Here is a 14,721-nt window from a genome sequence, read left to right on the forward strand (position 1 = left end):
TAGTATTGTACTTTTTTTTAAATCGTCACAACAAGTACATGTACTTGTCTTTATTGTGTAAGGATAAATGCCGTTTTAAGATTGTAAAATTTTCTTATGGTGTGGCCCTTTACAGCTCACTTTTCAATATACTTTTTGCTCATATTAAAGGCGTTGACCAAAAATTCCTTACATTCATATAAACTTGATTCTGGTATTAGTTGTCGTATTGACAATAATAACATCTCCTCACTTAAGTATAGAAACCTTTCTCGATTAGGTAGCTGAATGTTATCAGGGTGAGCATGTGACTGCGTTTGAAATTAATCAAATTTACAGATATCATGGTGATATTTTGGAAAACAAGATCAACCAATGGACCAGTTTCATTTGATTAAGTACATAATAATAATCCAGAACTTATTATACAGAGCATTACTAGGTAGAGTGCAAGTATGTATATATTAAATTAACATTTGGATAAGTTAGGTTAACAAGAACATATCTAAATAAAACCTTTGGGACATGGAAGATATGAATGAGGTTTAATTTAACATCTGCAATAAACTAGAGTTATATTTACATTTACATGTACTTTATTTACAATCCTATTAATATTGCTGCTTAGAAAAATAATTCGTCAAATACATTTTACTTGGTATAATTCCCGCTCAATTAAAAGGTGATTATATTTCACGGGGGGAGTGAAGGGTGTTTATAACGTTTAAGCAATTTGATCGCCAAATTGGTTCTGATGTATGCCAGCAGTCGAATTGCTTCGTAAACGCGGTCACATCGGTTTGATTTAGCTTCCATTTGAAATGAAAACATTTGTGTTTCATGTTTTTCTGTGCGTTTACCCTTCTATCATCCCCTGATATTATTTTTACATGACATTTAAAGTGCAAATATTTAAAGACACGAGAATTCAAAATAGTTAGTAGTACATGTTACACTGGAGAAAGAAATAGTGAAAATGTTTCAGAAAGTGTTACTTCTGTGTTTCATCCTTACTTGGATGACATATGATGTACACGGTTGTTCGTGTTTTGGTTTCCAGCACCCTCAATCGCAATTTTGTTCAGCTGACTACGGTAAGTTTAAAAAAATAGTATTTGCATGAAAGGTTTAAACTGACAAATTAAATTGTCTTTTGAAAACTTAACCAATCTTGTATATTATGTTTAAAAAGGTAAATATGAAGGGTACAGACACCAATGTATAATATTAATAAAATGACTGCAATATTATTTACTTTTTTATCTACTTTTTAAAACCAAGTACCAAAACAAAGGACATATTTTGAATAAGTACACAAGATAGATGAGCGTTTCTTGAATAAAAGACTTAACAGTGACGCTCGAATTAAAAAAGCCATAAATGCGACCTGGGCTGATAAGGTATTTATATATCAGGAAATGATTATCGTTGAAAAACATCATATAAAACACAACTTGTATAAGCAAATGCAAATCATGAAGAGATTATATTAATATGAATATTCAAACTTGTTTGTTCTTGTACACCTTTTGATTACATTTGGGGGTGAGTTGAGGTTGGAGAAGGCTGGAAGTTGTCGGATTGACTGAGTATTGTTATTGTGTAAGCATTGATGCATAGACCAGCATATATCTTACATACAAAAAGTTTTACCATTTATTAAAAAAAAACATCACCAAAATCAATTTGACATATAGATTAGGAACAATGTTTGCCACATTGCTTTCAAACTTGAACCAATGAAACAAAATTTAAGTAAAGACATATCTTTGAACCAGGACATTTTGAATGACATGTTTTTTTAACCAAAAAAGTGCCGGCGAGATATTTTTATAATTATAACAACAAAATTTCTTTAGGTATCGTGTAGTGCTCTCATCAAGTGCAAGCATTTCAAAATCGATATACTTTCCCATCAAGTTACAAAATATACAATATTATATAGCTTTAATACCTATCGGTTATTTATTATCAGTTCTTACTGGGCCAATTACAAGAAATTTATTTTCCAAATCCTCCTAGAAAATAAAATTGTCGATCTTTAAGTATTCACGTACTATAATTCAAATACCGTTTGCTAAACAACATTGCCTTTCTTTTTCTAGTATTCTATGGCAAAGTTATCAAGGAGACATTAATACCAGGCCCACCAGATGATACTGCAAACAACTTTGCGATCTGGAAGTATACATTTAGCATAATTTTCAAAATGAAGGTGAGAATATGTAAATAAATAATTTTGGGATGTAAATAAAACAAATTTAAACATATAATTATATGAAAAAAATAATATACAACAGGGTTAACTACTGCTGACACACAATATGCCAGAAATATTAATCTTCAAAATCAGAGAGAGAAAAAATAGAAGCATTAAATTAAACGTAGTTCGTTTAAAACAACTTACTCCACATGTGGAGCAGGATCTGCTTACCCTTCCGGAGCACCCGAGAGCACCCCAGTCTTTGGTTGGGTTCGTGTTTCTCAGTCTTCAGTTTTCTATGTTGTTCCTTGTGTAGTATTATTTGTCTGTTTGTCTTTTTTATTTTTGACCATGGCGTTGTCACGATTTATCTTTTGCCCTTCTTTTACTCAATAATCATGATAATGTTATACGTGGTATCGTGTCTCCTCCCAACACCAGTATTTAAGTCAGCCTAATTATATTTAGAAAAAAGAGTTATAAAATTGTAGGAAAAAGTATCAGGTGTAACCCATGAATATGATAAAAGAGTATACATTTTTTGGGGGACGTTTTTAATCTTTTATACATACGTACATTATTTTTTTTAACTCAAACTGTTTTCCAGGTGTTTCCCCACTGGTAATCAAGTTTGAACAAATATCAAAATATGTCAATCTATGCAATTCTTATAATATGTATTTTGATCACGAAAAAGAGACATACATGCGTTTATACAATCGTCTGTACTATACAGGGAGTGACAGAAGGATTTGGGCAAGAAGTAGTTGTAGAGACAAGAGGGAATGGTGCTCTCTGTGGAGTACGTTTTACTGTCGGAAAGTCTTATATTCTAATGGGTAAGTAAATTGAAGATTGTTAAATAAAGGAATATTTTCAAGTTATGTTAACTAAACTTATGTCAGCCAGCCCTTAAAATACATTGTAAATTGGTACATGTATCTTTCAAGGAATTTCGAATTAAAGCAATGCGCTTATTTCCAATGGGGTCTTTTTACCCTCTGGCAACAGTATATATCGCCTCTCTTTCATGTATAAACTTTGTTGATCACGAAAAATTGCACAACTTATGCGTATTGATCTGTAAGCTGTTATTTAGAATATATTATTCATACTGCAACTATTTCTACGATATAATCTTAACGTGGCGTTTAAAGTAGTTTCACACCTGTATAATCTGACCTAGAAGGATACCTCCTTTTATCATACAGTTAGTAGTAAATACAGTAGTTCTGAATTTTTGATAAATAGCCTGCTATTTAGTCCATATCGCGCTACTTGATGCGCACCCTTTATCATACCCAATCACACCCCTACTCATTTTTTTTTTTTTTTTACATAAACTCCGTTTTAATCTATGCAAGATTTTACAAAAAATATCCTCAAATTTAGTCCTAAATGAACGGTCATTCGGACGTGACGCAATTCATTAAATGACTTCATTGTTCCGGACGTCACAAACGTCGAGTTTTCATATTTCTGACACACGAAATACAACTATAAAAAAGAACCCAACGATCGAAATACCATACAAAACACACCAAAAATGTAATACAATAATTAAAATATTTTGTAACCCATTGGGGTGCTTTGGATGAGTAATTGAACAGTTCTTTTAAATCTTTTAAAACAAGACAAAAGTAGAAGTGAAGGTAACCCATGTGTTAGAGCTCAGAAAGCAGTTCATACATACTCTCCTGTTGAAATATATGATAAAGCGTATTAAACATTGCAAATTCCGTACCACATGCCGTATCATCCTCGACCAATATCATCCCTCTGGCCTCAATGCCCTCTGGCTGATATTGCCATGTATTATTCTCTATATATATATACTACAATTTATAAATTGTACATATAGTTAAGTATCAGTAGATACCAATGATAAATCAAGCGGTAAAGAAACAAGAAAGGCAAACAATGTAAAACGTAAAAGAACGAACAACTGTCAATCCAACACAACAGCGATAACAGCAAAGAATTCAATTCTTAAATAAATGTTTGTCCCAATGGTACAATGTACCGAATATGATAAGTAAACAAAATGACGAATTGCTTTCAAAACGCATAAAACTAAGAATTTAACGACAATTACATAAACAAATGGAAACAAAGACTCATATCTTCAACATGAAAACCCATCACTGTATTTTGTCAATTCAGGTTTATTGAATCTCTGATGAAATAATATTCGCTATGACATTTAGTCGATAGTAAAGAGATAACACGACGAAAATGCAAGCAGGAAATGGACAATAACCAAATAGTCGTCCCTGTCATGCCAACATCGCTCCTACAACTAGTTTGAGCAACATGAACCAAAACAAAAAGAAATCTGACCTCAGAACATGTCGTTGTTCGGGTTAGGCCTACTAATTTATTACATTAATTCTGGTTGATTGAATATGGGATAACACAAATATTTGGAATAAAATCAAAAGTTCTGATATAATCATAATACTGTAAATTCAGAAATTAATGCGAGGTTTTTATTATTGCGAAAAATGCGACTGAGTTGTAAACGCAATTATTCAAACTCGCATTTCGAAATATTTGATATGATTTTAACAGGATTTTTCTCAAAATCGTAAAAATTAAAATCGCATTCAAGTCTAAAATGACAAAATCGCAATAATAAATGCACGCAATAATTTCTGAATTTACAGTAATCATTCCTTCCTGCAAACGAAATTAAATTTAACTTTGGAAATCAGATATAAGAAGATGTGGTATGAGTGCCAATGAGACAACTCACCATCCATGTCACAAGTTATATAAAAGAGGGACAAAAGATACCAAAGGGACAGACAAACTCATAAATCTAAAATAAACTGACAACGCCATGACTAAAAATGATAAAGACAAACAGATAAACAATAGTTCAAATGACACAACATAAAAAACTAAAGAATAAACAACACGCACCCCACCAAAAACTAGGGGTGATCTCACGTGCTCCGGAAGGGTAAGCTGATCCTGCTCCACATGTGGCATCCGTCGTGTTGCTTATGTGATAACAAATCAGGTAGATAGTCTAATTCGGTAGGTCAAATTCATGAAAGGGAAGAGGGTTGTAGTTACGGCGTAAGGAACATCTAATACAGGTTAAACTATGGTTTTCAATACGGAGTATTGTCTCACACCGAACAGCAAGTTATAAAGGCCCTACAAAGTGTGTTTATTCCACATTTGCTAGGAGAGGGTTGAGACCTCACAAAACATGTTAACTCGACGCATTATCATTATGTTACAAGTCAGATACCCCTTAACCTTTTTCAATATTTCTTTTCTTCTTATAACGGTTCATTTGTATACATCATACTGTAGTGTGGCGTGACCAAATTTTAACTCCCACGATTTTTTTTATTAATTTTTTTGTTGGGTGGGGTGTATTTGCTTAGTCACAACTTTGTACTATGAAGATTTTATGTTGGCCATTTTTCGGCCGATGACCAGGACGTTGTAAAAAAGGGACGAAAGATACCAGAGGGACAGTCGGTTGTCATCGACTTGTAAGTTTCACTGTTCCTTTTGTTATATTAAACCTCTCTTTAAATCTAATAAGGTGTACGACGTCCCGAATTTAAATTGCTTTCTGTTATAAAGTGTAGATCAACTGTTAAACATTTAATAAAACATTAAACGTTTTTAAGTGGGAATACTTTCTTTTGGTAATAGTTCAATAACGCAACTCATATTATAACATGTATCATGATTATAACAATGCATTTTTATTCAAGAAATAATATGAAAAATCTAAGAGATCTTACATACATTTGTGTGTACATGCTTATTAAGATTGATTCGGTTATTGTTTCGGTCATGGCAAAAAAAATCCTCTCGAAATTGGTAAACCTGTATTGTATTAAATGTTTAATACCAATTGCAATCTGTTATTTCACAGTCTAAGATGTATATAACATCACATTATTTCACTTTACTTGTTCTATAGGTTAAATTTTTTTCTGGATTTTTACGATTTAAATTCAATATTTGCTCGTGAAGAGTAAAATCATAAAAATACGGAATGCCAAGGAAAATTCAAAACGAAAAGTCCCTAATCAAATGTCAAAATCAAATAATAAAACACATCAAACGAATGGACAACAACTGTCATATTCCTGACCTGGTACAGGCATTTTCAAATGCAGAAAATGGTGGTATGAAACTGGTGTTATAGCGCTAAACCTCTCACTTGTATGAATGTCGCATCAAATTAAATTATATTGACAAAATATTATTGTAGTAAAGTTTTGTTTTCAATCGACCCTCAGTAATTTTTTGGATATTCAGATATCAAATGGAAAATTTAGGGAAAAAAATGGATAATAACTTTCCTTTCCCTTGTTTTATGGGAAGAAATTTTGTCGTTAAAAGTATTACATGTATTTATTTGTTAAAATAATAAAAACTAAACTCTTAGGCTAGGAACGCGTGTTAATATATGTTCAATTCAATGTAAAACTTTCCCTTTCGATAAATAAGAACACTAGTAATTGTGAGATGTTTGTATTCAGGAAGAACAGGCTCCGATGGAAAGAAATCTATTGGATTGTGTAATTATATCAGACAATTGAGCAGTCTTTCACCTTACCAAACGTTTTACATGTTTACAAGAGGTTTTAATTCTTACAATCTAAACTGTAGAAGGAGATGCAACGTAAGTAACTTAAAGTAAGCGATGCACTTGTAAGTTCTCTGAGTTTTTGAAACTGATGTGCGGAAATTGGTACAAAGTTGAATAAAATACTACAGTACTATAATTATATATAATCAAACAACAATAGCAAACGCAAATGACAGAGGTATTAACAATGAGCAATACCGTGTAGCGGGTGTTTATTTTAGTGAATGGTAAAGGATACTGGAAACCGTGAAAAAAAAATATTATGAACTCTGTTGGTGCTTTTTAAAAACTAAATCGTTAAATAAACGATCTAGTACTAGTATGTAAAAACTGCAGTAGTTTGTCTTTTTTTCTTTGTTGCGCCTAATTTGTGAAATTTTAAACCCGCTTAAATATTCCTCTATATGGTGATCGGGAAAACACTCGTGCTTTTCGGAAGCAAACATTATTCTGATTAAAACTATTGTATCTTTGAAAGGTAACTATCCGTCTATTATATCCTGGCAGAGATAATATTTATATATTTGTTTCCTATTTTCAGAAAATAGATCAAGATTCCAGAGGTTGTAAATATGAAGCTGGTAAAAATGACAAGCTTAACATTTGCCTGGCCAAGAATGCCCTGTGCAAACGAGAAAGAAGACGGTGTCGTTGGGTTAATAATGAAACATGCTAGCGTGGTTACAAAATCAATCAACTTGTACGTAAATGACTAATATATGAAACTATTAATCAGACTTTCTTATGTACCTTTAAATGAATATTCTATCATTAAAATGTTGTTGTTTAATATTTTTAATTATCAAGAAAATATTGTAATTCCATGAGATAAAATAAATATAAAAAAAAATCAAGGAAAATTCAAAACGATAAATCCTTATTAAATAAAAAAATCGAAATATGGAATTTATCTAACGATTTGAAGAAAATTGGTCATATTCCTGACTTGATACCGGTATTTTCTTGTAAAAATATGTTTGTTTAGCCTGTAAAAAAAATCTTCAAAAAGTGTCACTGAATTAACAATATTTAACATTTAAGACAGGTAGCAAATGTTTGTCGGGATCAAGTAGCCTTTCCGCACACCTTATACCACCTCTGTTTTTGTTTGGATTCTTGTTACTCAGTTTTTAATGTAGTGTTATGACATGCATGAATACTATTGTTTTCTTTTTTCTCGTCTTTCATATTTTTGAATGAGTGTGTCGTTTTCTTCTCGTTTAAATTTTTCCTATGCGTCTTCAGCTTCTATTAATCAATATATGCTATTCACAAAATATGTATGTTTATTTAAGTTAATCGGCTTATATTGTAACAGTATATAGTATTTCTGTATACAGCACTATATTCCCTGATAAATCTTATCATAAATCAGTCGATTTAATCAATACGCTGTGAAATTAAACAAATTGACCTTCTGTTTGTCTCAATTTAACCAAAACTTGAGTGTAATGTAGACGAAACGCGCGTCTGGTGTACTAAAATATAGTCCTGGTACCTTTGATAATATGTTGAACTTAGACATGTATATCATTACGCAAAAAATACCATCCTTTTTTACCAGGTCCTTTCTTTTGGTATTTTATTTCTTCTCTTTGTTCTACATAAATTTAAATTTATTTGTAGACAAGAAGTCGCGTTTTTTTTAATTTACTCTATGCCATCTTAACCCAGTCAAATAGATATCGGAGTCTACCGGTATCTTGATGAAGCTGAGAAAATATTGAAGGATCATGATGCAGATAAAGTCTTAGAGTTGCAAATTATACTACTGGGAGAGAAAATTAAAAAATAACTAAAAACAGATCAGTTGAACAAGCTCATTACAGAGCTAAAAGCAGACTTTGATGTAATGCCAAGGACACCAGGATATCCTTAAAAAGTTCAAGGATCATAGGGTGCGATTGATTAAAATGAATATTCTTATAAGTTGCACTTTGTAAATAGCGCTGTTTCTCAAACCATGCCTATTTTGGGGAGATTTAAAATATTCATAGACAATTAATTTTGTTAAAATACTGATTCCCAGTTATGATCTCTGTGTTCCATATGATACAGATATAACTTAGGAATGTTACCAGTAAATATACATGTGCATTTTTTTATATTGAAATCTGAGGTACCTTTTATTCGAGGTAGGAGTAGTTAAGAAAAGAAAATAAATGTTAATTTAAACTCTCAGAAGTTCAGGGCATATAAACGTTGAAAATATGCCGCAAAGCCCTATATTTTGACCTTTGAAAAAAAGTAAGTTTATATGAACTTTCAATTCTAGGATAAGATTTTATTCAAAACTTCATAGTAAAAGTGGTAGAGTATAGCCGTATAAGTAGTTCCTATACGAAATTGCATTGTCAATATTTACAGATATATGTATGCAACCTATATAGGTTGAAAAATAGAACATTCTGATTTTTTACCAAATTTGCTTTATTTCACAGATTCTAAGGAAATTAACTCAAACATGAAGTTTTATCAATTTTTCATAAAGATTGATAGCATCCTTGGCCTAAAATATGATGGCTCAGCATACATTAACAGTTTACAGTATGCATAGTTTACCTTAAGTCACGAATACAAAAATAATTAATATTATTTGCATATATGCAAGAAGTGTTTATATTAACTTTTCGCAGTCATTGAAACTCATTGATTCTTCCTGAATAAATGTTATGGAGTGTTTGTGTCCTTTAGGTAACCTAAAAGTAAGCCGTAACACCTAAATCTACTTTTTGTCACCATGGCATAACAAATACATGCTAGACATACAAAAGTGTCTCAACAAAACTTACAATAGTGTTTTCTATCCTGAATATGTACTTAATATTCCAAATTGCTAGAAATAACAGACGGATTTAGGAAGCTTGAGGCCCAAGGGGTAAAAACCATAGAAAATGTCCTACCCACTCGGTCATAAAACAAACAGTTTAACTTGTAAATGCTATGATATCATGATTTCACAGTTCTTGATTTAGAAAACAATAACTATGTTTGGAAGCAATGCAAAAGTCAGATGTTAGCAGTCATGTCTATAACATTTTAAGTGATTTTATATATCAAACTGGTATTTGCATACATACAACTAATGCAAATATGGCTTTGTTTGAACTCTTCTAGTATATATACTGGCTAAAATGAGTCAGATATATGGTAACAGATGATACTGTTGTGACAATCATTCTAAATTGAACATTTGAGGCAGAAAATGTGAACTTTAATTTACAAATAGCTATGCATACAGTAACATATAGACTGGAGACAGGGGAAGGATTGGATATTTTATGTAATCTTGAATGTTGTAATGATTGGCTGCTAAACATTACATTTATAGTACTCTGATATGCTTTCAATATGTTATCATAACAATTTAAAAAAAGGTTCAAGGCATTTTAAATCAGAAAATATCCAAATAGGGTAAGCTGGCATTTTAAATCAGAAAATATCCAAATAGGGTAAGCTGGCAATAATTAAAGTCTTGTTTTCAAATTCTTTAAAAAACTGAAAAAGGGGAGGGGTATAAAATGTACAGTAAAGAAAAACTAAGAGTATACACAGTGATTCATTTAAGGCTATAATTCTGATAAATGAGTATTATTGTGAGCTAAACTGATTTTAGAGAGTTTTCTATTTGAATGAATGTTTGTATAAACCGAATAAAGAACTAAATGAGGAATTTAAGAGGTTATAATTTGATATTGACACATATTCCAGTGGAAAGTCTTATTAATTAGCGTGCAGATATTTCGAAAAAATATAAATTGCAAGTAAAAGAATAAAGATGAGGGTAAACAAGAGCTATTACAAAAATTAAACAAGATAATTAAGCCTAGGTTTCCGTTTCTAAAACAAGCCATTATAAAGGAAAACGTTACATTTCTCAGAAGGAAGTATAGTTTAACGAATTTAACAGGAGATATAACAGTAATACTGAGTTTAAATCGGAAACACATTCCAGTTCTGAGTATTCATCATCAGATAATGATGTCAGCTACATTATCTTCAATGAAAAAAGAATAAAAAGTTTAAGTTTTACAGTGACATATGTAGACACAGTTAATAATCTGCAGTGTTTTTACGGTACAAGTATGCCAGTAAATTCTTTAAATAAAAACAAATTGAGCGGATCATGTTTAAAACTTATTAAGGAAGGTAGTCTTTGATAGTCTTTCGACTCGAAAAAAATAAAAAATGATTTGTTAATTGATTACATTTTGCCAATAGAAGTGAAGTTAATTTTTATAAATCTCCAAAAAGTAAACTAGTTACGAGCAATTGTGGTTTTGTGTCAAATATTAGCATACTAAATGTTAACACAGAAATTAAACTTATTCAACTGTAAGAGGTATAACCAGAGAATCATATAAGTGCTTCCTGTAGGCAAAAAAGGATATAATATTAAAACAAAATGTGTTCATATCATAGTCCATAGTTCATTATACATTAACAGCTATTGCAAGCATTTATTTTACATGTAATGTAAACCTGATAACTTTGATAAATATTTACAAGAAATGTAATCCTGAACGGGATTAATGGTTTTTATGAACGATTTGCAATTTATATATGCACATCTGCAATGTACTTAACTTTATTTATACATATTATTTTATAATAATCCTATTATGCAAGCTTTGACGAGTTCAATTGATTTTGCATTATTCTACGTATATATATTCTATTAAAATGCAATAAGAAACACAAATGAGGCGAACAATTAATTTATAACGTGTCTTGTTAGTTTTTTCAACATTTTTTTCATTCTGCTTGGGATGTTTCATTCTATTATGCAAATGAGTAAAGATATACATGTCTAGCGTTGTTATTGAAACATGACCCAATTTCACGTTCATTTATGCAACATATCATCCTTTACTATCCCCTGAAACATGTTGGCAAAAGTTTTCATAATCCAATATTTAAAGATATAAGGATGTACTTAGCCCATTCCTGTAAAATAATTCGATAGCGGAAGGAATGGCTAAGATGTCTTTGAAAATTCTCCTGGCGATTATTGTTCTAGCCTTTGAAACAGGCGGTGTCCACGGGTGTTCGTGTTTTGGCAATCCACACCCTCAAGATCAATTTTGCTCAGCAGCTTATGGTAAGTTTTACAAAATGAAACCAGACATTTTTTTAACTTTGCAAGGCTTTTTAATAGTATGAAATAAAATTCGTTTTTTTAAGCTATGATGCTATACGGTAATGCACTATATAATGCAAAGATAAACTACCGATTTAGTTATTTTTTTACAAAGAGATGAGTTTTTTAAACGAACCATATTTGAAGTTACTGTTATTAAAAAAAATAGAATATATACATGTACGTATATTTCAAATTATCCCACAATCACTTGTGCCTCTGCATGTATGGTTTACCATTTTTTTTTCACTATTTATAAAATATGCTGTATGGGATACGTATCCACAAAGTAATAACTTCTGGCAGTTGTCGTCCCTCTTTTAATAATTTAATTTTGGATGTAGCGTGTCTTCCGATTGGCTGACGTTGTTTTGTTTATCAGTTCATATACATAATTTTGTCATCAACGAATTTTCGTGGTTTATGCCGGTTTAAGATAGAATTTAGAATTAAATTATAAGGAATGACTGTAATATTTTTCCGCGGGTTCTTTAGTGTGCACAACATTTTTTATGTTATTTCGAATAGACAGAATAAATTTATTACAGTCATACCTCAAAAGGACGTAATCCAACCCCTTCTTATTTTCATATTATCAGTACTGACTACTATTTTTTAGACAGTAATAGATAGGCTTCAAACATATTGCGATGAGATATTTTCTACCAGTGGTGTTAACTTTATGTGGATTCTCAAAAATTCGAAATATCTACTGCTTAATCTTCGATTACATTCTTTGCAATATTGCAGCAAAATAAACACTTTTGATTTTTCTTCGCTTCACACTACTATTCTCCATGTCCAGTTGAAAGATGGACTTAACCATCAAATTCAACATAGCTTTATGCTATAAAAATGTGAATCGTAGATACAAATTCCTTGATTTTGGCTATACTAATTCATCCTTTGTAAAGAACCACACTAAATTTACAAGAAAATATACTGAAAATGATATTATTAAAATGATAGACAATATTTGTTGAAGATTGATATTTCAAAAGTAAGTGGGCATATCAATGTATACTAATTGTGAAACCCTACTGGCCGATATGTTGTTGAAATCGTATGAAGCAGAATTCACGCAAAACCTTCTACAAGACAAAACGACAAGATCCTTTCGAAATTCTGTGACTTTACTTTTAGATATATCGATGATGTCCTTTCATTAAATAATTTAAAAAAAATGTGGTATAATTGCTAAAAAAACAACTCTCCACAAGAGACCAAAAAAACACCGAAATTTACAACTATAGTTCACCGTTCGGCCTTCAACAATGAGCAATATCACTATCGCATAGTCAGCTTGAAAAGGCCCCGATATTACAATGTAAAACAATTTATACAAGAAAACTATGTACAAACAAGAGGCTGTCACAACGACAGCAAACCGGATTTTTTAACATTTATTTGTGTCCTGGCAATCGTCAATATCAAATTTGACCTCCATTTTGTCATCAGTATCAACATATTAAAATTTGAAAAGCTTAGATTGAATGGTTCATGAGTAAATGCGATAGCATGAATGGAAACGCCATTTTTCGATCTTCCAAGAACCATAACTCCTGAACTGTAAAAGTCAAAATCGTCATTATTTAACTTGACCTCCATGTTGTCATCAGTAACAACATATTAAAATTTGAAAAGCTTTGGTTGAACAGTTCATTAGTAAATGCACGGACACGACTGGAAACAACATTTTTCAAACTTTCAAGAACCATAACTCCTAAACGGTAAAAGTCAAAATCGTCATTATTGAACTTTACCTTCATTTTGTTGTCAACAACATATTAAAAGTTTAAAAGCCTTAGTTGAACGGTTCATGAGTAAATGCACGGACAACATTTGGTTGCCGCCCGGTCGCCTGCCCGACGTATATCCCCGGCCCAAATCAATAACCGACATTTTGGTCACAAAAACCCGGTTAAAAATGAACGAAAACTTAATGTGTAACACAAATGCAAACCACCACTGAAAAAAAGGCTCCTGGACAGGCACAAACACACACTCAATGTGGCGGGTTAACCATGCTAGATGGAACCCGACCATCACCCTAACCTAAGACAGTGGTATAACAGTAAAACATAAGAACGATCTATAAAATTCATCAAATAGACAAAAATGCAAGTGGACGTGGCCGGGTACTTGTACATCCCAACCACAGAAAAGTCACTAGGTACAGATATGTGAGTAATCACAGTTACCCGACAGATAGTTCAAAGCCACTAACAAAAAAAAACATGCATCTTAGACTAAGTTATCAATCCGTGTATATCCTACATGCAATGGATTTAGTGTAAAGACGTCGACGTAATAAACAGTCAGAGAAAAACAGTGCAATGCCAAAATGCAGGTATCGAACGATTGTAGATCCATGAATGTGTATAGGTATATAAGCCATATTTCAGCTAATACTTACATCTCCTATATCCCAGGTGGATATTAAGGATACTACTGATACTAGAAGAACTGCTTCATAACTTGATCTGTTCCCAAATATCAACAAGGATGGAAGACTTCACATCAAAAATCTATGACAAACAGGACGATTTCAATTTCTAAAATATCAGTTTCCCATTTTCAGTAATAAAAGAGGGACGAAAGATACTAGAGGGACAGAAAAAATAAACTAACCAGGCCATGGCTAAAAATGGAAACGACAAACAATAGTACACATGACACCACATAGAAAACTAAAGACTAAGAAACACGAACACCCTAAAAAAATAGAGTGTTCTCATATGCTCTGGAAGAGTAGTAAGCAGATCATGCTCT

At 31.7% G+C, this 14,721-nt stretch overlaps 1 protein-coding gene across 1 annotated transcript; it reads left to right on the plus strand.

Moving 5' to 3' along the window:
* Positions 1-955: 955 nt before the first annotated feature.
* LOC134681877 (metalloproteinase inhibitor 2-like) lies at positions 956-7,485 on the plus strand. The gene is made up of 5 exons (XM_063541522.1): positions 956-1,073; positions 2,085-2,194; positions 2,919-3,021; positions 6,700-6,842; positions 7,351-7,485. Exons 1-5 carry the CDS (start codon positions 956-958, stop codon positions 7,483-7,485), a joined length of 609 nt encoding a protein of 202 aa, XP_063397592.1.
* The last annotated feature ends 7,236 nt before the right edge of the window (positions 7,486-14,721 follow it).

This window comes from Mytilus trossulus, chromosome 8, assembly GCF_036588685.1.
Source record: "Mytilus trossulus isolate FHL-02 chromosome 8, PNRI_Mtr1.1.1.hap1, whole genome shotgun sequence".
In the NCBI taxonomy this organism is placed as follows: Eukaryota; Metazoa; Mollusca; class Bivalvia; order Mytilida; family Mytilidae; genus Mytilus; species Mytilus trossulus.